This window comes from Chiroxiphia lanceolata, chromosome 14, assembly GCF_009829145.1.
Source record: "Chiroxiphia lanceolata isolate bChiLan1 chromosome 14, bChiLan1.pri, whole genome shotgun sequence".
Lineage (NCBI taxonomy): Eukaryota > Metazoa > Chordata > Aves > Passeriformes > Pipridae > Chiroxiphia > Chiroxiphia lanceolata.
The window spans coordinates 3,845,272-3,867,241 of record NC_045650.1 but is presented as its reverse complement, the minus strand read 5'-3'; the positions used below and the strand labels follow the sequence as shown (position 1 = coordinate 3,867,241).

Sequence of the window (21,970 nt, the reverse complement as noted above, 5' to 3'; positions counted from 1 at the left end):
CCCCACAAACTACTTCAAAGCATCCCCATCCAGCCCGAAAAACATGACAAGATCAAATCTTTGTCATCTCTCAAGTGTCTTTCCAAAGCTCCGCATATTCAGTGTAAATTATATTCCCCCCCCCCAGCACCTGGGTGGTTTGGTGTAGAATTAGGGATGCTTTGCTCTTCTGACACTGCCATGTCAGACAAGGGACACCTGAGTGATTGGAAGAATTTGAATATATCTAAATGATATGGAAATTGTCCTTGTGGAGCTGACTCCTGTGCAGAGTCCGTAGAATACGAGGTCCCACGCTGAGCTGGCTCACAGGGTCGACCACAACCAAGCAAAGAAAAAATACCAGGGCTATTGTCCCCTTTCCCCCCAACTCTGACCACCATCCTTCTGGCTTTAGGGTTGAGAAACCTCACAAAACTGTGTCCAGGGAAAATATTAAATTCAGAGTAACGACAAAAACTATTCCAAGGGAATTTATAGTGACAAATTATCACTTGAAGAAGTGATGGGGCACAGATAACCCAAGGAGATACCATGATATCATGCTATTGTTTCCACCTCCTTTTCCCTCAGCTCTGGCCATCTTTCTGGTTTTGGGTTGAGAAACCTCACAAAACTGTCTGCAGAAAAATATTAAATCCAGAGTAATGACAAACATTATTCAAAGGGATTTTGTAGTGAGAATTTATAAGAACTGATGGGGCACAGGCATAAGCCATGGTTTCATTGTCCCCCCTCCTTTTCCCTCGACCCTGACCATCTTTCAGTTTTTGGGATGTGGATCCCCACAACACTGTGTCCAGGGAGAATATTAAATGTGGAGTAACACATTGCTGTAAAGAAATACTAATTAATTCAGGTTAAGTTTCATGCCGCAGAAATTGGTTTATTCCCTTATTGAAAGTTAGGTTAGGTCCAGGTAAATTTGTATCTTCAGAATCAGGGCTTTTAAGGAAAAAAAAAAGTTTCTCGTGTTTCCCGACATCCCATTAAAAAGGTTGTCCTTTGACGTCAATTAGAGCCAGCTAAGGAAAAAAAATCATCCTTAATTGCTTTTCAGAAACAGACATTAGAATGTCCCCCTTGCAGCCAGATTCGATTACCTTTTACAAGAAACAAGGATGCTGGGAATGCCATAAAACTCCGACTCTGCTGAATATGGATGTGGGGCTCTGCTGACAATCCATGGAGCTGCTTTTCCTTGGGCTGCAGAGAAAGCTCATGCAAAGCCCACAGACACCCCTAAACTTCTCCAAAGTGTAAAAATGCTGAAGCTGGGTTTGCATCTGGTTGGTTTTGGGACAGCTCTGCAACGGAGCGAGGCTGGGAGAGCTGGGGATGTTCACCTGGAGAGAAGGATCCACAGAGACCTGAGAGCTCCTTCCAGGGCCTAAAGGGGCCCCAGGAGAGCTGGAGAGGGATCTTGGACAAGGGTGTGGAGGAACAGGACAAAGGGGACTGGTTTCCCACTGCCAGAGGGCAGGGTTAGATGGGATATTGGGAAGGAATTCCTGGCTGTGAGGGTGGGGAGGCCCTGGCACAGGTTGCCCAGAGAAGTTGTGGCTGCCCCTGGATCCCTGGAAGTGTCCAGGCCAGGTTGGACGGGGCTTGGAGCAACCTGGGCTAGTGGAAGGTGTCCCTGTCCATGGCAGGGGGTGGAATGAGATGGATTTAAGGTCGCTCCCCACCCAAACCATTCTGTGGATGCTCAGTGCTCCAGCCCTGCCTCCACGTAAGAGTGAGTGCAATTTACCCTGACAATCATAACTACAAAAATGATCTCAAAAACTTGTGCCTGTTTCTTTACATCACCAAAGCCTTCTCCAAACTTGTCTTACTCCAGGGACTCCATAATGTCTCTGCCCACCAGGAAGAAGAGGAGTCCAGCCAGCAGGACCAGGGGCACCCCGGCTGCAGCGAACATGAACGACCACCCGTAGTAGACGTGCACGGGGACGTCGTCCAGGCACCTCTCGCTCCTCTCCAGCAGGATGTACTTCTGGAAGTCAGCAGCAAACTCCTTCCACATCACGAAGAGAAACACCAGCAGGAGAAATAAACCTCCTGGAGAGGGAGACAGAGATGAGTTATTGTCTGCACAGGGAATACGGGAGTAAAAGTAAGAAGAGATCTCAACAGATCTCCAGTTGTCCCTGCAGGTCCTTCAGCCAAAGCTTACTGTTGCAGCATTGGTACCCATGATGTTGCTCTGCAGGTTCCTGTGGAAGCCAAGCCCTCTTGTCCTGGAGGAGGCCACACTGTGACAAGTTCCTGCCCACTGACACCTCGTGCTTTAACAATCAGGCTCTGCTACACCTGGACATGGGCACAAGGAGCCATCGTGAACACCACTCGTGTTCTCAGCAGGGACCTGAATTCCTCTCCCAGCGGTGCTTTTTTGCCTTTTGAATTTCTCTGAGATGAATGAGGAGACACTCAGACTCGCTTTTTCCTTTTTCATATCTACCCTTCCAAGCAGTGTTAGATCCAACTTCCAATTTAGAAATGCAAGGATATGGGAATCAGTCCTGCCGATGGCAACTGAACCTGCCACCCCCAGCAGGTGCAGATGATCCTATTTTGCAAGGAAATAACACATAATAGGGTGGGAAAGGCATGTAGCCCCGAGATACCAATCTTAGATGGGCTACAAAATAACAGAGTAATAAAAAAGAAAATAATAAGCAGCTTTTACCAGGAGGCTACAAAGATTTCACATGGGCGAGTGAGACCTCCTGGCCCTCCTGGAGCCAGACAGAGGAAAGCTGAGGCCACACAAAGCCTGAGCAGTGAGTGCAAGGTCAGCATCTCTCCTGGAGGGGTCTGCTCTCCTTGGAGCCTCTCTGGCCTCGCAGGATGCCCATGACCCAAACAGGTCTCCCAGGAGACCTCCCCATCTCGTATTTCCAGCTGCATTCCCGTCGAAGGTCAGCGGGAAGAGCTTGGTCACATCTGAAAAGCACATGGTGAACAGGCACCTCCTGGACCTGGGGCCTTCAGTGCCTTAATAGGAACCTCCTTTCCCCATAATCCAAGTGCTGGAGGTTTAGTTTCCCCCGTATGAAGCAGATGACAAAAACTAGAGTGGCCCAAATACTATTTACTGCATGTAATTAAAAATATATATTAGTTGTAATATATGTTGAATTTAAACTGCACTCAGCAGTGATGGTGTGATGACAGGTCTGAAAGCACTTCAGTAATATCTGATCTTGGTACTTCACAGCCAGAAGCTACTATTTTTAAAAGGTGCTGTATAACATATAGATACACACACACACATATGAAAGAAATACATCACAGCTTATAATCTTTTTGTGGTAGAAGTGAACAGCTCAAAATTAATTCAGTTGACAAGTTACCACACAGCTCCGTGGATGTGTTGTGGCTTCTGCAGGATTTAATTTCTCCCCTTGCCATTCTTAAATCAAAGGTAGTTGTAGTGTATTTCATTATTCTCCCTGGCAGCTTATGCACTCCAAAATCCAGCTCTTTTGCTAAGGAAAGGAAGGGGGTAAAGCCTGATGTTGATTTATCTGCTTAGTGATTACTGAGTCCTCAGTCAGAGAAAACATGCCAGTGTTTTACTGTGATTCTGTTTATAATGGATATAAACAGCCAAAAATGAGACTTACAGGAAGGTAAGAGGGTTCAAAGTGCTCATTGCGAGTTATACAGAAGTTGAAGCTCCCCATCCTAAACTGTCACATCCATTGCACTGCCTCCCACCCATCCCTAAAAAATGGAAACTTATCAACAAAAAAATCAGCGTAACCATATGAATATCCTTTACCTCACCCTACACTATCATTTCAAGTGGTTTTCCCTGATGTGGAGAAGTCCTTGTGTTCGCTGGAGAGGCAGGCGAGGAGTTAAACAGCAGCTGCTGGAACATTTGCATGTTCATTGAGGTTTTGATACCACTTGAAATTAAGTGCACAAATAAATATTTTACACTTACCATGATAGTTGTATGCTTAAAATACCAATTATTCTACTGTAAGAAAACCATCGTGTGTTTAAATAGTCGCATGTCCTTTACAAAATACAATGTATTGATAAGAAGGCAATTAAGTCTTTATTACCGATGTAATTTAAAATTAAATTAATTAGATAGCAACTGAACCTTGAAAAGTGCTCTTTTAAAGATCAATTTCTATTTCATTAACTTATAATACCTATGGTAAGAGACACAAATGAAACCGTAGCCCCAGTGGGAGAGAGAACGTGGCCTGGTGAAGTGCTTTGGAATTCTCCTGTTTTTCTTTAAATAACCAGGAATTCTGTGCTGATTTGTCCCAGGACAATTTAGATGGTGCGAGTCTCCTTTTTTTGAAGTAATCAGATCAAAACCTTCCAGTTCTTACTGAGGAGGGTGTGAAAAGTCCCACGAGTGGTGGTCCCATCCCCAACCTCGCCAGGAGCTAAGGATTGGGATTGATCCCTCCCCTTGCCCCAGGAGAAGCGCCAGGCCTTGGTAGGGAAGGATTTATTATTAAACAGGTACTGGAGGTGATGGCACAGCCATGGCATCTAAATTAAGAATGTTTTCACACTCTGGGAAAATGACAAGAAACTGTAAAGTAAGCAGCCTTCTTCCCCGGAATAATTACAGCTGAGTGACAGAGAGTCCCTGGGATTTGCACCATGTCCTCAGCGAGAAGAGAAAATCAGAAGGGCAGGTGCAGCCAAAGGACGATGGGAGCGCAGAGAAAGGGCAGCTCAACAAAAATTGCTCAGCTAAAAATGCCAGTTTGGAGCACTCACAAGTATTCATGAAAGTGCCTAAAATTTGTCACCCTCACAGCCATCAGCAGACACTTCATAACGACAAAACCAGGAGCATTCACCTCCATGTTACCAAAGTGTTTGGCATTTTTGTTTCAAAACGCGGTTTTATTTTGGATTTTTCATCTTTTGAACAGGTCTCACTTTACCACCTCCTTTCTTGGATGCTCTGGAAAGTCATCTTCGTTTCCTGCCGGCTTTTGGTGTGCAGAGACAGATTCCCTCCTGCCTTGAGCAGCAAAATGAAAAACTGAAGAAAACGCAATTTTTCTGCCCTAAAAATGAGACTGGCATCGGCACCCACACCTGTGAGACAGGATGCATGTTGGGTTTGGGGAAGGGGAAGTGAAGACCTCATCAAACTAAACCATCCTTACAATGCTCTCAGCATCCCTGTGGTTTCTACCGCTGGAAAATTACCCAGGTGATCTCTCTCCTTCTCTGCCTCTGTTCATCAGGATGGTACAGGAAAAAATTAACTGTGAAACTCCATCTCGGTGCTGATGAGGTCAATGGCATCTTCTGGGGAGGGGCTAATTGCAAGCAAATTGAAGTGGGGTATTAAATCTGTCTCCTTTGAACGCTGCAGAACAAGGGACCCCGGTGGTCCATCCCCCCCTCCCAGAGCTGCATCTTCCCTGTGGGTAAATTGGAGTCGAGCTTTTCCTTTCTCTCTCTTGATTTCCTTGTGACACCTTTATAGCTGCTAATTGTAGGGACAGGTGAGTGAACTCAATCTTTAACTCTTATTCTGTGGAAGCTACTGAACTTTTGTGCAATCTGCTAATTATGACAATAATGAACTTTGACTCCTTCTCCTCTTTCACCAGTTGCCTCTTAAGGATGTTAATAATGAGGAAATGGAGGGGTGACCTTCAGCTGCCCTTCCAGAAGTGTCAGCCTTTACTGCACGTGGGGAGCCTCAGACTGCCAAAGTGCTGCCGGATTTGGGATAATCTGAGCAAAAAATTCAGCACTTTAACTCACAGGACTGGGAAATCTGCCTCTTTTTTTCATGCTGTTGGGTCACGTTGAAGAACAGGTTAGTCCCACCACGGGCAGGGATGCCACCCACTAGACCAGGTTGCTGCAAGACCTGGCCAACCTGACCTTGAACACTTCCAGGGATAGGGCAGTCACAGCTTCTCTGGGCACCCTGTGCCAGGGCCTCACTTCTAATGTCCAAAAGGAATCAAAACTGAGGAGCACAAGGTAGAGAAAATGAAGAAGTACAAGCAAAGTTGTCTCAGCATTTCAAAGAGTTTCCAAAAGCTGCAGCACAGAGTTCACCCACCCCTCTCACTGACACTGTAGTGATAATTAATCATGTTGTCATCTGACTTTTGAAACAAGGGGACAATTAGTCACCAGGCAGGATCTGCCACCCCCTCGGAAGCACCGAAGCTCAGGCCGGGATGGTAAATGCTGGAAGGGAAGCAGCACACTGGCTATTTACTTGTGTATTCCAGGTTTTGGGAGCAAGCTGGCAGGGAGAGCTGCCCAGCTGGGGCAGTGGACACGCAAATGCAGCAGCAGCAAATGCCAGATGGGCTCTGGCTGCCTTTCCCAAGTCACCCAGCAGAGGAAATCAAGGGACGTGGCTCTGGCCCTTTGAAAGGGCTCCCAGAAACACCTGCCATGGAGCAGTCCATTGGTGACAGTGCTGGCACAGAGTCACATTTGTCCCCTTGAAAGGACAAAAAAAAAAGGCTTCTCAGAGAGGAAACCCAAAGGGTTTATTGAACAGTAACAACCTTCACCCTTTAGCACTGAATTCCCCTGGCACAGAGGGACACATGTGACTCCTCAAGACCATGTGAGGCTGGTTATCCATGAATGCTTGGGAGTGAGTTTTCAGCACTTTTAGAGCCTTTTTGGTGGCCAAAGTTACATCATTTTGCAGTGATTAACCACGGCTGTGCCGTCACAACCTCCACCAAAAGGAAGGGGCTCGTGGGCAGAATGGAGTTGCCTACGAAGGATTCCCTGAGAGGTCAGCGTGGTGCCCCATCTCGCCACCCGACTGCCAGCCCACCTTCCCACTCTACAGATTGCCAGCATTTTCACACTTCCTCGAGGAGAGATCATTTCTGCAAGGGAGGTTAATTAACACTGACCCCCAGGCCATGATTAGAAGACAAGAAGCGCTTTCTCCTGCGTCATCCCTCCCTCCACATCCCGCTGTCCCAGGGAAAGGGGTGGTTGGGGAGCTGAAGCTGTGGTGAATCTATTGTTCCTGCTGCTTAGCACAATTATGCAGAAGATTTTTAGAAAGGATAACAAGAAAATAGCCACAGAGGGATGGAAGCTGAATCCATCAGGAAGCCAAGGCCAAGCAGGGTCCAGAGGCCTGAGTTCAGGATAAGCCCCCCCAAAATAAAAGGAACAGCTGGAACACTAAGGAAACTTTGCTGAAAAACATCTTGCATCCTCCTGTTCTCATTTGGATTGAAAATACAGCAGGAAGTGTCTTCCAGCTGAACTCATTCCCCTAACGACTGTTAATAACAATGATTGCTGTTCACATTGAAGCTGCATTAATACAAACTTCAGTTTTAACAGCAGCATCTTTGTCTAATGCCAAGAGGTTTATGTGATGCATAATCAGCTCTCTTAAAAAGTGTCACATTCTACGCCCCAGCCCTTTAATCAAGAAGTAGTCAAATAAAGTGCAAAAACAATGAAAAAAAAAGAAAAAGAAAGAAGATTTTCAGTCTCACTCGACACCCTTTTCTGTGATATCTCTGCAAAACGTGCAGAGTGGACACATTCCCTGGGGACATCTGCTGCCTCCCTGGGGCCTGGGTTATGGATGGGAAGAGAAAGTTTTCTGCCCTGGTGCAACCCTTGGATTTTTATCCATTATGGGGTCACAACAGCCCCATGGAAAGCTACAGGTTTGGGGCAGACTGGCTGGAAATCTGCTCGGGGGAAAAGCACCTGGGGGTGCTTGACAGTGGCTGAACACAAGCCCAGGTGGGTGAGAGGCCAAGGGCACCTGGCTTGGATCAGGAACAGTGTCACAGGCCCCGTGCCCATCCCTGTGCTGGCACTGCTGGGGCACCTCCAGTGCTGGGGGCACTTCTGGGACCCTCAGGACAAGAGAGACAGTGAGGGGCTGGAGCGTGTCCAGGGAAGGGAACGGAGCTGGGGAAGGGGCTGAAGCACCAGGAGCAGCTGAGGGAGCTGGGGAGGCTCATCCTGGAGAAAAGGAGGCTCAGGGGGGACTTCTGGCTCTGCAACTCCCTGACAGGAGGGGGGAGCCGGGGGGGGGTCAGGCTCTGCTCCCAGGGAACAAGGGATAGGATAAGGGGAAACAGCCTCAAGCTGTGCCACAGGAGGTTCAGGTTGGACATCAGGAGGAATTTCTTCCTGGAAAGGGCTGTCCAGCCCAGGCACAGCTGCCCAGGGCAGTGGTGGAGTCCCCATCCCTGAAGGGCTCTAGAAGACCGGTAGATGTGGCATCTGGGGACACAGATCAATGTTGGGACCTTTCTTATTAAACATTTTCATTAATGGTTTCAGCTCTCCCCAAATTCAGGCACACTTAGAGCCCAAACTGAGAGCAAAGACACTGCCTCGTGGTTGATTTATGCCAGATATGAGGAAGCAGGACTGGGTGGAGGACCTGTAATTAAGCTGTGGTTTTTCAGAGAAAGGCCTGATTTCATTACCAAGTTCTTCACTTGGCACAGCTCAGCTGAGATCCAGCCTGGAGCTGCTTGAGTGGCAAAAGAGCTTTTTTCTGAGTTTGAGTTCCCGGTAGTGAAGCCAGTTATTCCTCTCAAATACAGAAAAGGAAAAAGCCCAAGTGATAATTCAATGGAATCATTTGTAACTGCAGTGGGAGTAATGAATAAATGCCTATTTTTAATTCATTTTCCTGCTGTGCCACCGCTTCATCTTTTCAGGTCTCCTTAAGCCAGCCCTCCCATTTTGGATGGCAGGGTTTGCCTTTCATCCCTCTGTGGGTTTGCAGATGTTAACAACAGAGGCAGGAGCAGCCTAAATGCAAAGCCTGACTTCAGGGAACAGAGTGGGGCTGATGCTGCACAGGCTTAACACAGCTTTACTCAAATAAAAGGCTCTGCCTGTCTGGGTTGCATAGAAGAGTAGGGAGAAAAAAAAAAAAAAGCAGTTCTCAAAAATCTCAGCTTTGATAGGATTAAGTTCAGGCTGGAGAAGAGAAGACAGAGGGGAGACCCCATTGCAGTTACAACTTCCTCGGGAGGGGCAGAGGAGGGGCAGGCACTGAGCTCTGCTCTGGGGGGACCAGGGACAGCAGCCAGGGAATGGCTGGAGCTGTGTCAGGGCAGGGTCAGGTTGGATCTCAGGAAAAGGTTCTTCCCCCAGAGGCTGGTTGGGCACTGCCCAGGCTCCCCAGGGCAGTGGGCACAGCCCCAAGGCTGCCAGAGCTGCAGGAGGGTTTGGATGATCCCTCAGGCACAGGGTGTGACTCCTGGGGATGGGCATGTGCAGGGCCAGGAGTTGGACTTGATGATCCTTGTGGGTCCCTTCCACCTTGGCATATTCTGGGATTCTGTGAAGGACTATCTTGCTAAAGCCTGACTGAGCACAGAATAATGGAATTCCAGAATGGTTTGGGTTGAAAGGGACCTTAAAGGCCATCTCTTTCCAGGGACACCTTCCACTCATGTGGCTCAGAGCTCACAGGGGTTTAATTCCAGGGAGGGGGAAGAGGGAAATCATTTACTCCAAGCAGTGCAGCTCCCACCAGAGCCCCCGGCAGCACCTCATCCCCCTCTGCCTCCCCTGCATTCCATGCCCTTACCTGAGAGCAGGAGGAATCCACCTCCCACTTTGTAGGAGCGGGGGCTGACGAAGGGAATTCCACAGACCAGCAGGAGCCCCCCCACCAGCGCGGCAGCCACGGCCAGCAGGATGAACGCCGTCCAGAACCCTCTGTACACTGCACAACAGGAGGGGAGTCAGGCAAAGGACAGCAAAAGAGGCTTTCTTCAGTCCATCCTTGAAGATCTTGGACTTCTTTTCCAACCTTAATGACTCTGTGTTTAACCAACAGCAAAAACAAGCACCTGCAACGGTGTCGTGTCAGGCAGAGCTGAGGCTCCTGCTTTGCCTGGAGCTGGTGCAAGTTCAGGGTGAATGTCATGCCCTACATAATGGGATTGGAATGAGTACAAGGGGTTGGGAGGGTTTGCCAGGGAAGCAGGCCACAAAAGGGGGGAGAGGAAAGGCCACTGCGCTTATCTGGGCCTGGAGGAGGATGGAAAAGCTTGGTAAGAAAGGAAAGAAAACAGCAAAATTTGGAGAGGTGGAATCAGCCCTGAGCTTTGTTCTGTTTTAATTAATGTTTAGGGAAGGTGCCAGGTTCCTGGTTTAAAATAAGGGCAGTGTTTGTTGGCAGGACTGCAGGGAAAATGGGAGCTCCTGATTTCCCCCATTAATGGCCTTTGTGACTGGGCAGAACAGGAGAGGGGAACAGCTGCCTCTTCATCCACTGAGCTTGGGGGTTTTGCTGTGACTTCAGGCAACCACCCCACCCAGGGCTGAGCAAGCTTGTGTCCATCACACCCCACAAGATGGGACAGGGTGGGATTTAGTCCACTTATTTCAGCCTCCATGCAGCCAAGTCTCTTCCAGTCACTGCTATAAACCTTAGCCAAAGGCGGTGTCTTCCAGCAGAGACTCCCCAATGCCCCACTCGCTGCTCCCCTGATTTATCTGATCCCCTCAGACCAGCACATCTCACTCCACCTGTTGTTTTTCAGAAGCTCTGGTCTGAGAGATTTAAGCCGAGCACGAGCAAGTGGGTAATGCTGAAATGATTCACACTTGAAAGAGAAATGATACCGAGGAGATGCGTTTTCCTCATTTGAAACCATTTTGTCAGGAGAGCCACTTAGGCAGAGATAAGTATCTTGAACTCTCCAAAACCACTGAATTCATTTTCATGTTTAACCTCCCGTCACCCGCTTCTCTCAGGGAGCCTCAGAGGATGCAGATAAGGCAGAATTATCTCTGGAGCAGGTAATAGCTGGAGGACCCTTCTTCTTGGACAGCCTCCTGGTCTGTCAGCACTTGCAAATGAGGATGGACTGGTTAAAAATGAATGGAGTGTTAACTGCTCTCTGCAGCCCCCGTGGGGGCTTTGCAGGGAGTTGGGGCAGTGGAGGATCCCGGTGCTCCCACTGTCCTAAATGTGGGGGCTGAGACACCCCCCTCATCTCCCCAGGGATCACAGGGGTGGGTGGCAGGCAGAGCTCCCTCCCCAGCACCTCTATAGAATCATTCAGGTTGGAAAAGATCTCTATGAACATCGGGATCTCCCTGGGACCTGTCCCAAGAGAGGCAGCTGGGCAGGGTTCATAGCAGGGGCTGACAGACAAGGGCAGATGCCTCCAGCCCTTTATTTAGGACGGGAAAAAAAAGTGTGTTTATCAGCAAGACCATTCAGAAACATCATTCCTGCCTCTCCTAAGCAGGAAAAATCCCACTGCTTAATCCATGTGTTTGCTGCACATCCTGCACCCAGCTCCTCCACCTCCTCCCATCCATAGGTCCCTCGTATCCATTTGACACCGCGGCGTGTTCCCCGGGGCAGGAATTCTGCACAGTGCAGCAAGAGAAACTGGCTGCTCTCCCTCACATTCTCCTACTGACAATGTTGGGGGGTTTTTTCCAATTAATTTCTCATAACCAAAAAAAAAAAAAAAAAATTAAAAATAAAAAAAGGTACTGCTAAAGGCTAAGGAAAAGGTCAAGATGTTTGTTTGTGCAGAACGTCTGCCCTGCATCCCCGGAGGCAGTGCAGACTGATGCACACTATTTAAAGAAATCAATTCATTTCAAAAAAGATCATTGAATTAATTCTAGCTGCTGCCACCAATTTAGCAAATTAAAATTCCTAACAGCAGCTGATTCATTAAAGAACTCGGAAAATATAGAGAAACATAAATAAAAAGGGAGCTGGTTGAAAGGCAGCTCTCCAACCACGCCGTGTTCAGGGTATTAAACATAAGCCAGTCACTTATGGGGATCTTCTGACAATTTGGTCTTTAACTGATTTTCCAGTGTTTGTTTATTTTGTCTTGCAATAAATCAACACCAGAGCTCTCCTAAGAAGCCTGACTCTAGGAATGAGTCAGCACTGGGATGGGTTTGGGTTTTCTGGATGAAGCCCTTTGTCTCCAGCTCCTCCCAGTGAGCGAGGAGGTGGGACAGAGTGGATTTAATCTCCTGCCTGGCTCATGGGAGTAGGTGCTGAGCACACAGTGGGAGGGTGCACAGCTCATGGCCAGGAATGGCAGGTCTGGAGCAAAGAAGATGTGGGAGAACATCTTGATGTGCCCACGGTTTGTGGCAGTTAACTAAGCAAGGCCAGTGTATAAAGGAGTCTTCCAAAAACCCATGCTTGGCCACAGGCATTTACAAGGGACTGACACACATCCCAAATCTCTATCCAATCCCTTGGGAAAGGAGCTGCTGGGGGAGGAGGACAGAAACCCACCTGCAGTTGTGTCATAGGAGGGGTGGGGAAAAGGTCCAAGAGCAATGGGCATGGGGAACAGGTATCCATGCATGCAGAACTTGGGGTGTGCTTGGCTGGCTGAAAAAGAGTAAAAAAAATTCATTAAATCCCTGTTTGCTTCTGTTTTCTGCAGAATCACCATTACAGCACTCACATGGGCACGTGCTGTCGTGTAAAACCTGCAAAACCCTCACTGAAATCAGAAGGCTGAGGAGGAAAGAAGGAGGGTAAGTCTTGGTTAGATAAATAAAATAAATAAAAACAGTGAGAGAGGGGGGATATCAGAGGATCTGGGTCTGCTACTGGTACATCTTCTCATTTTCATAATCTGAGTCTTAGGTGGATGTAAATCATGAAAGATGGAACAACTGAAACCAGTGTAAATATTCCCGTTGTTGTTTTCCTCCAGGGAATGTACCAGAACACCTGGAAGTGGCAAAGGTGTTTGGGTACCAGAACAAGGCTCCTTACAAGATCTCCAGTTGGTGAGAAGGAAAAGCACAATTAGAACAGAAGTGCCCCATCAATATTAATACCACTGAGGCTTATCATGATTAACAGTAATAGAATGAATGTTAAATGAATTAATTAATGGTTGGCCACTTATTTAAATATGTTCCCCAGCTCAAAGGAACACTTTATAATAGGTGGACATTAGTTCATGCTAAATTGACTATGGAATACCTATTGAATTAATTATTACATCCACGAGAGCAGCAAATTAATTTGCCATGATCAATCCTATTATAATAAATACATAAAGAAGCAGCACAAATTTGCCAGTTATCAGAGTGAGTCATTTCACTTCAGGTGACATTACACTACGTATTTTTATACAATGTAATTTGATAGCAAACTCCCTCTCTCCAGCCTGTCCTTTCCTTATCAAAAACTTTGTGTGAAAAAACCTCACGCGGCTCAGTTGAATGGTGGCAGTGACTATTCCTGCAAGATTTTACAGGGAACAGGTCAGGGGCTGGGGGAGACAGCAAAGTCATTTGAAATTTTAATCAATGCAGAGTAGATTTATTGTGGGAACCTGCATTATTTGCAGCCCTACGAGGCCACTGTGCTGCTCCACAACCATGTGAGCACCTCCGAGAGGATCGAAGCCCCAGCGGGCAGAGGGTCAAGGTTTTAGTGGTGTTTAAATCCAACACCCTTCACTGCACAAGGGCCACCAGTCAGCAGCAGCTGGGGTCTCAGAACAGGTTTCACCTTCTTCTTCAGGTTTTTTTGGGGTTTTTTTTGAAGAGTAAATGTGCTTTCAGAAAAAAACAATAATTATTTCATATCCCTCTCTGTTTATTCTCACGTGTAATTTGAATGACCTTAAAAAAACAAAGCAGGCAAGATCTTAAAATAAAGAGCATAAATACGAGTGTTTATGGCCCTCCATGGTCCACCACTGGTCCTGAGCATGCAGATACCACACATGTGCATGTCCTGAAATCAGTGGGAGATACGAATGCTCAGCACCCTGATGGTGGAAAATAGGGTGGAAAACAGAAGACCAGGAAGGGCATGGGCTCAAGTTTAGCAAATTTAGCTGAACACAAACATCAAGAGGTATGTGAGGAAGGGTTGTGGAGGTATGTGAAGTGGGTTATGAAGCCACCACTTCATAAGACTTTGAAAATGATTCATTAAATGGCACAAAAATGTTTCTACATTTCTGTGAACAGCCCTCTGAGAGCAAAATCCAAGTTTAAAAAAGAGCACAGAAAGGACACAGAAAGGGTGAGCCAAGTTTGCTTTTGGGAGGGAGACAATGAGAATGAAAACCATGAAATAAAACCATCTCAGCATCCCTGGGAGCCCTCCTTGTGATCGTTTCCCACTCAAACCATGAGCAAATGCTGTGGGTACGGGGTGGTGGCATCGTACTCACTGTACCAGAAGGTCCAGATGGTCTCTGGGTGGCCCTCACCAAAGAACCAGCACCTCCAGAAGAAGCCCTCGTGGTGGAAAGTGAGGATCTCCTTCCTGGTCTCCGTCGGTGTTTCAGCCTGTGGAGGAACGAAAGTCCAGCTGACACAGGGAAGATCAGGGTACAAAGTGTGTATTTTCTTGCTTGGACAGGTGTTGCTTTCATTTTCTGACGGAGTTTTCACTTGTTGTTTCAGTTGGTTTTGGGGAACGAGGAGGCAGCTGCTGTTCTTGGCTTTCTGTATCACAGCTCCAAAAGGTTCTGATAACAAATTATCCAAAATCCAGACCTGCACAAACCAGCTTCTTCTTTAATATCCTTAAACCACTGATGGCCAGAGCTGGATGGGTATGGCAGGGAGCTGAGCATCTGGGTGTGTTCTACTTCTTAAACCCCTTCCTTCAACCCCCCGACCAGACCTGTGAGCACAAGGTTTCAGTCTTTCCAGAAGGAAAGATACTGTAAAGTTTAGCCAAGGATTATTTGTCAAAAAAATTGTTAAAACTACAGCCAAAATCAATTTTATCTTTATCACACACAGTGTGGTAAAGGAAAGAGGATTGCAACAGAACTATATTTTCTGGAGTGTGGGGAATGTCCACATGGGAATGGATCCTGTGAACTAGAGAAAGGAGAGAGGACTCAACAGGGAGGTGCTGGAAGGAACTTATCATATCATAGAATGGTTTGGCTTGGAAAGGACCTTAAAGACCAATCCCTTCCATGGGCAGGGACACCTTCCACTAGCCCAGGTTGCTCCAAGCCCCGTCCAACCAGGCCTTGGACACTCCCAGGGATGGGGCAGCCACAGCTTCTCTGGGCAACCTGTGCCAGGGCCTCCCCACCCTCCCAGCCAAGAATTCCTTCCCAATATCCCATCTAACCCTGCCCTCTGGCAGTGGGAAGCCATTCTCCTTTGTCCTGTCCCTCCAGACCCTTGTCCAAGATCCCTCTCCAGCTCTGCTGGAGCCCCTTTAGGCACCAGAAGGGGCTCTAAGATCTCCCTGGAGACTTCATACTCCCCTCACCTCAATGTTTTCATACATTATGACAGATTCCAGAGCTCTGACCTGATTCTCCTTTTCCTTTCAGGATAAAACACTGACTGTGACAAGGGTAACATTCAGTCCTGAAACCCCCTCAGCTGGGTGGCTGCTGGCTTGGTGCATCCACAGCAATTCCACTGTTTGCCAGCCACTCAGCCCACCCTTATCTGTGAGGAACAGCATTCGACGGCTTAAGAAAGGACAGAGAAGGTAAAAACACAGCAACAAAAATAGAAATAATAGAAACAGTGTCTGAAATAGAAATAAAATAGCTCAGAGGGAAGAGTAAGAGCAGCTCCTGTTTCTGCCTGGTGCCTTTGAAGTGGCTCTGCCTCGGTGACAGGCACGGCAGCACTCGGCCAAGAGCGTATCTGAAATGTCTGAGATGCTTATTCATGGTGTGCAGTGAATCTCTGCTCTCTCCACTTTAAAGGACAACAAAAATGGGAAACAATTAACATTGTCACTTCCCAAGTGCTCAAAAACAGCAGCACTTCTCTGTCCACAACTCTGCCATGGCCAGGGCTTTACTGTGCTGCCTGAAATGGTAAAGATCCCCTCCCTGTTTCACTTCTTCAGGCAGTTTTTCCATCATAATGGTTTTTTTCTCAACAGAGAAAGTCATTTGGAACCATGACTCAAGCAAACAGTGCCCCACGTTTGATTGTGGGATTCTGAAATGAAAGGAAAATATTTCTTGCTGGCATCATGATGCTCACCCAGGGTGAGTCACCACACGAGGGAAAAAAAAAATCAAACCTAATTGGATTGAACTTTGAAGTAACAAAAAGTCTGCACACAACAAGGATCTTCCTGTCATTTTGTAATTGAAGCCACACATTGATCAGCAGAAAAACATTTTGGAGGAGTGGGTGGCTCAAGGAACTGAGCTAGTTGTTATTTCATTGAGGAGTCAGACAACAGCAAGTGCAGCAAAAATCTGCCTTTAGAAAGGATCTGTGAACGAGTGACACCAGTCCTTGGCACTAAAACACCAAACTGTCCTTCAGAAATTACATTTTTCACTAACTAAAATCCTCAATAAACCTTAATTTGAAAATATACAGGTCTCCTCTACTTAGATGGGCAGGAACTTGTCAACACTGCTGTGCATTTGATGTTCACTTTTGTTTTCTGTCTCTGCTGCAGTTGTATCACTTCAAACGTAAGTGATTGCCAAGCCCCACACTTTTAAATATGAACTAGTTTTAAATGAAGAAACTACAGAGGGAGAAATCTTTTAATGGCAAATATCAGCAGATATCTTTTGTCTTTAGAAGGAAATGCTGTCAACAACTAAAGCTCTTACATTCTTGCCTTTCATTCCCTAATGTTCATATCTGCCAGATTACAGAGGTGCTGTCTTAATGTTTCCTAGACACACTTTACTTCAGTCAAAATGCTCAATACCGTGGAAAAGCCTGTTTGCATTTTAAAAAATGGAAAGTTCTAGCTTGGGCTGACGTTTCACATTAACAGGTCACTTTGAGCAAAAATATTGTCACGGACCTAAAAATTTTAAATTATTTACAGAAGTTAATTGTTCCAGAGCAAGACAAGATTCCAGAGCTCACCTCCCCGGTGCTCAGAGTGCTGTTCTCATGCTCGAAGGCGCCGCAGGTCTCCGTAGCCAGGAGCCAATAATCTGTCCCAAAGGCGACGAGGAAGAGCAAGACGCCGGTGCCGCCGAGGATCCCGGCTGCCAGGGCAGCTATGCCAGCCTTCATGGGGCACCACGAGGGAATGGGGGATCAGAAAAGAAGAAAAACCCTAATTTTTCCTGGGTGGCTGGAAGAGAGGGGCGAGAGGAGTGCTATTTTTGGCCATGGGGGATGATCTCCTGGCTGGTATGAGTTTCAGTGGGTGGTGGAATGGGACTAAGAAAAGCAGATGACCTGGTGGAACCAAACAGCTGTGGCATTAAGGATCATGACAAATCACTCTGGAGGCAGAGCAGGAAGGGTTCCAAGTGAACACATGGCTGCTCGTGTCAGAGGAGAGGAGCAGGGAGCCCTCAGTCACGGTGCACAACTCCCCGGACACCAGGGAGTTTTTAACAGCCTTTCTGCACAGATTAACAGAAGATGAGCCTGGTGTGAGCAGAGATGAACTAAAATATCTGCACCACACCCTGGAGCCCTCAGTGTCCTCGGCCTTTGCTGTGAGACACCTCCAGCTGTGTCCTCACAAGTGCAGTAGAAGTGGCACTTCTGGAACGTGCTTCTCCTTCTTCCTCTGAACAAAACACACCTTACACACAGAGTAACCCCAGAGATCCAAGAGTAACCCTGAAATACTGGTGATATCCTAAATATCCCGGCCCTCTTGAAAGAGATGCACTCAACCAATGCAAACACCTCTACACCAGGCAGGTCCACATCAAGCCACACCAAGCAGGTGGACACACCAACACACCTGGGGTGTCTTGCTGTGCAGCTGTAGGATGATGTTCCCTCTCCTGCCATGGAAGAGTGGCCTATACAGCACCCATTCCACTGCCACCAGCCCAGCCTGCTGTGGGAGAAGTGTCTCCTGGGGACGAGGACATTCCTGAATGGAATTTCATTGCCATTTGGTTCCCGACGTTTTTGGCTCCTGCTGGAGCATCTGCTGTAGATCACTGCCAGGAATGGGATGCCAGACTAGGAAAATTATAATTTCTGTAGGGCAATAACTATATTCCTGTGACATGCCAGGAGGCTGGGGGAGGAAATTCAAATGACAGTGAAAATCAAGTTCTGATTTTCTAATCTCAGCCTAAGTCACGACCTGTTCTAAACAGGGGGAGGGATGAAGATGTTGACTTCCCTATCCTATGGGAATTTGTATTGCCAAATTAACTTCCAAATCAACTTAATATTTAAAGTTACCTGTGATCCTATGGGTATCTTAGAGCAACTGCACACTGGTTATGGAACCTGGAGAGGGTTGGGTATAATTTTGACTACACTGGTAGCCAACTGTTGAGGCCTATGGAGTGATGGATATACTCAGTCTTCTTCTATAGGCACAACAGACAAATTATAATAATTTCTTCTATCCTCTGCATTGTTTTTACTTAAATATTGCAGAGGTAGCTGTTAAAGAGCACGTCATACCTCTCTTCCTCAGAGTCACAGGGGCAGAGCTGCTGTTTGTTCGAGCTGAACGTGAGCACGAGGCATCCCATAGGATCCAGGAGTGAGATCCCTGCCCAGAGAAGTCCCCAAACTGATACAGGGAGAAAGGAAAGGTGGGAGAGGTCACAACTCAGCCACAGTCCTGTGATTCTGCAGGAATAAACACACACTGCCCCTCCATGGGCACTGAACTCACCCTTCCATGGTGTGCTGCCACCTCCACTGGAAGCACTCCCAGATCCTGCGATGGGTTCCCATGCAGGTGCTTGTGGTCAACTCTCCCTACACCTCCACTCATCCCATTCCTACACATATTAACCCTCTCCCAGCCCAACCCCTCCCAGCACATCCACTCTTTTTCCATAACATACCCACCTCAGTTATCCAGTACTTCACAGCTGCAGTGAGATGAGCTCCTTGTATTGAGCATAAAAGGGTTAATGAAATACAAATCACAACGTATCTATCACCTAAATCATCAATTAGTGTAATTTCAGTCACCATGTAAGTAACATGGAGTTCTGGTTAAACCTGTCTGAAGTGACAAGGAGAATCCTCATGATCTCCACCTCAAAGCTGGACACGACTGACGGGGGAGCTTTGGCAACTCTTGAAGGAGCTCAGCAAAGACAAGGCTTTGCATTTTTGTAGATCACCCTGCAACTGCACGAAATTAAAATGCAAAGTGGGCACTTGTGCATTTAAAATTTAAAAAAAAAAAAAAAAAGAGGGATTAATGCACACTTCCACATTTCTGGGTGTGTTTTGAGTCAGCTGTGTTTGGCATTGCTCTATTTATGCTAATGAACGTTCCCAGTTAGTGCTGTTTGCCATTTGGAAGGTGTCCTCAGCAATTCTGGGTCCCATTGGCAGAGAAACCCCTGCATGGCTGAGGCAGAGCATTGCTGGTGCCCAGCCTTGGCTCCTCACGGGCTGCCTTGTGCCCAGTCAAACATCTTCCAAATTCCTGGGCTGTGGAAGAGGAATTGAGTTCACAAGGTCAAAACGTCTCTCTGTGCAATGACCATCCCACTCCTGATGGGTGTTCCTTTTCAAGGACAGGCTGGATGGAGCTCTGAGCAACCTGGGACAGTGGAAGGTGTCCCTGCCCATGGCAGGGGGTTGGAACTGGATGATCTTTAAGGTCCCTTCCAACCCAGACCGCTCTGTGATGATTCCATGATTCCTTGGCGCAGCCTCAAGCACGTGCTCATCACCTTCAGGGTCTGAAAAATTCCTGGACACGATGGACAATGAGACCATGTGGTCTCTCCCACAGCCTGTAGAAACTGGTAATGATGTTGGCTGTCCTTTGCAGACTGTGTTGGGATCTCTGGAATGCTACACCAAAGCTAGGGAGGTGTATTAACTGAGCACCACCATGATCCGTGCAAACTCAGACACAAATACCCTTTAATTCCCAAGGAAAACAACCCACCCTTTCCTCCCTTACCTCCTGCACTGCCAGCAGGGACCTGCCTTCAGCATCCTGTTATCCACAGAGGTCAAACTCTGGTGCCACCAAGAACAGCCCTAGGACTTAGGTGGAAGGAAGGTAAAGTTATAACCCTGAGCATTTTATTGCTTCCTGTTTGATCCTGATGATTTTTTCCCACTTATTTCAACTGAAATTGTGAATCTCCAAAACAAACACGTTCTAGCAAGAAGCTGGGGCAAGTCAGCTCAGATTTTTCCCAGAATTGGTGTTTTACCTTCTGACTGATCAAAGGCTCCATCAGCACAGTCTGTGTTGTCATTATTTCTCGTGGTTTGATCCGTGCTCACAGGAAAATTTACATTTTATGTAGTTAGAGCAACATATTTTCACTTTTTCCTGCTGAAAGCAGAAATTTCTTGGAATTTGATGAACAGATGAGATTTCAGGGCTGCTTGTGGAGACTCCCCCAAGTCCCTTTGGAGATGTCCAGAACTTTCTGCACTGGAACTCAGCCTGATGATCATGTGTGGTCAAACCCTGGAATAGGCTGTTCAGGGCACTGGTGGAATCACCATCCCTGGAGGGATTTAACAGCCATGTGGATGTGGCACTTGGGGACATGGGTTAGTGGTAGACTTGGCAGTGCTGGGGGAACAGTTGGACTCAATCTTAGAGGTCTTTTCCAACCTCAATTATTCTGCCATTCCATGAGCTATCACACTCTGAAGGATGTTCCACGCAGTGTTTCCACAGGTAGGTGAGGTGAACGCCTCTCATGAGTCTCTTCCTCTACTGTTGTCTCCACAAACCTCAGAAAAAGGAGAAACCAAAGACAGCAAACCATGACAAAACCAGACCATGACAAGTGCTACCCAAGCACTTCCAACTTTGCCTTGGAAAAGCCACCAAAATCCTCAGATGGTCACAAAGAGCAATCCCCCAGTCTGACCTGTGCTGGAAGGGAGAGGAACAGATACCCATGTTGACATTTGCACCTTTAATTCTGCATTACAATTATAATCTCCAGTTCATCTCCATCACATGCTCCTTTTTCATGTCTCCCGTCTCCACGTCTCTGGGAAGAAGCACATAAGCCTGGATGTTGAAAGATCCTTAATGTTTCCTAGGAGGTTGAATCCCCTGCAGGACTTGATGTCAAAAGAGAAAAAAGCTCAAATTTGCCTCACCTGCTTCTTAAGCACTGCTGGGCCTTTCCAGGATTAAGCCATTATAATCTCCTTAAGCAGTTGTGAAATTAAATAAACACAAGAGTGATTTTCTGCTCAAAACACCAATATTAAAACAAGTCCACGTGCTGAAATGCCTTTTGGAATTGTGAGTGCTAAGGAGATTTTGCCTGATTTTTGAAGGGGCTGCTTGATCTTTGTGCCTGGAGTTTTCTGAGGTGGCTTTTGGGCTCTCACTTTGCCATCAGGAACAACTTCTGCCCACTTTAACCTGAACTTTCCAAAGACTCCTGTAAACTTCCAGAGTAAACACAGAGCAATAACTCTCTGAACTCCTGAAGGAATCAAACTGATGCAATTTATTTCCACAGAACCATGCAATATTCAATGATACACTGAATCCGTGTTTTCAACACTTTTTAAAGGACTAAAACCCTGGAAAGAATTAATTAGGCACGCTCTGAAGCCTGAGCATTTAACAGTTTTCCACTCAGTTGTAGAATTTTAAGACCACCAACACTGGATACTGGCAAAGATTATCAAAGGTATTCTGGGCTGAAATACAAACTAGTCAGAGGGCTTGGCCACTGAGCAGCTGGAAAATGCTTCATGAAAGCTTTAGCTGGGCTTTTATATTTTGTGAAGAAATTTTAAGAAAAACTCCAAAGTATCCAGAAGGTTAAATTTGGGGCAGAGTGACTCATTGGAAAAGTATGTGCTGCAGGGAATATTGTCTTCTCTGCAGATCAAGCAAATGGTTAATGCAGCAGAGGGGTACTTATGGACTGCAAAGTGGGGCTGGAAGGGAATGATGGGCTGGGATGTGTGCAGGATGCAGCCAGTGAATGGGAATGTGGGGCTGGATGGAGCAACTTCCACAGCTACGAGCCACAACACCTGGAATTGCCAGAACCTGGGAGATCCTACCATTGAAATGTCTTCTGTTGTG

General features: G+C 46.9%; 1 protein-coding gene across 2 annotated transcripts; it reads right to left on the bottom strand.

Annotated features, from left to right (window-relative positions):
- Positions 1-1,687: 1,687 nt before the first annotated feature.
- LOC116793824 (transmembrane protein 182-like) lies at positions 1,688-17,120 on the bottom strand. 2 transcript variants are annotated; one of them, XM_032701974.1, is made up of 5 exons: positions 16,852-17,114; positions 14,193-14,310; positions 12,281-12,379; positions 9,581-9,718; positions 1,688-2,064 (listed from the first exon to the last, which is right to left on the bottom strand). In XM_032701974.1, exons 1-5 carry the CDS (start codon positions 17,002-17,004, stop codon positions 1,835-1,837), a joined length of 738 nt encoding a protein of 245 aa, XP_032557865.1. In that variant the 5' UTR covers positions 17,005-17,114; the 3' UTR covers positions 1,688-1,834. The 2 variants fall into 2 exon arrangements, with proteins under 2 accessions (XP_032557865.1, XP_032557866.1); XM_032701975.1 differs by lacking the exon at positions 1,688-2,064 and adding an exon at positions 3,197-3,497 and having other exon boundaries at positions 16,852-17,120.
- Between the last annotated feature and the right edge of the window lie 4,850 nt (positions 17,121-21,970).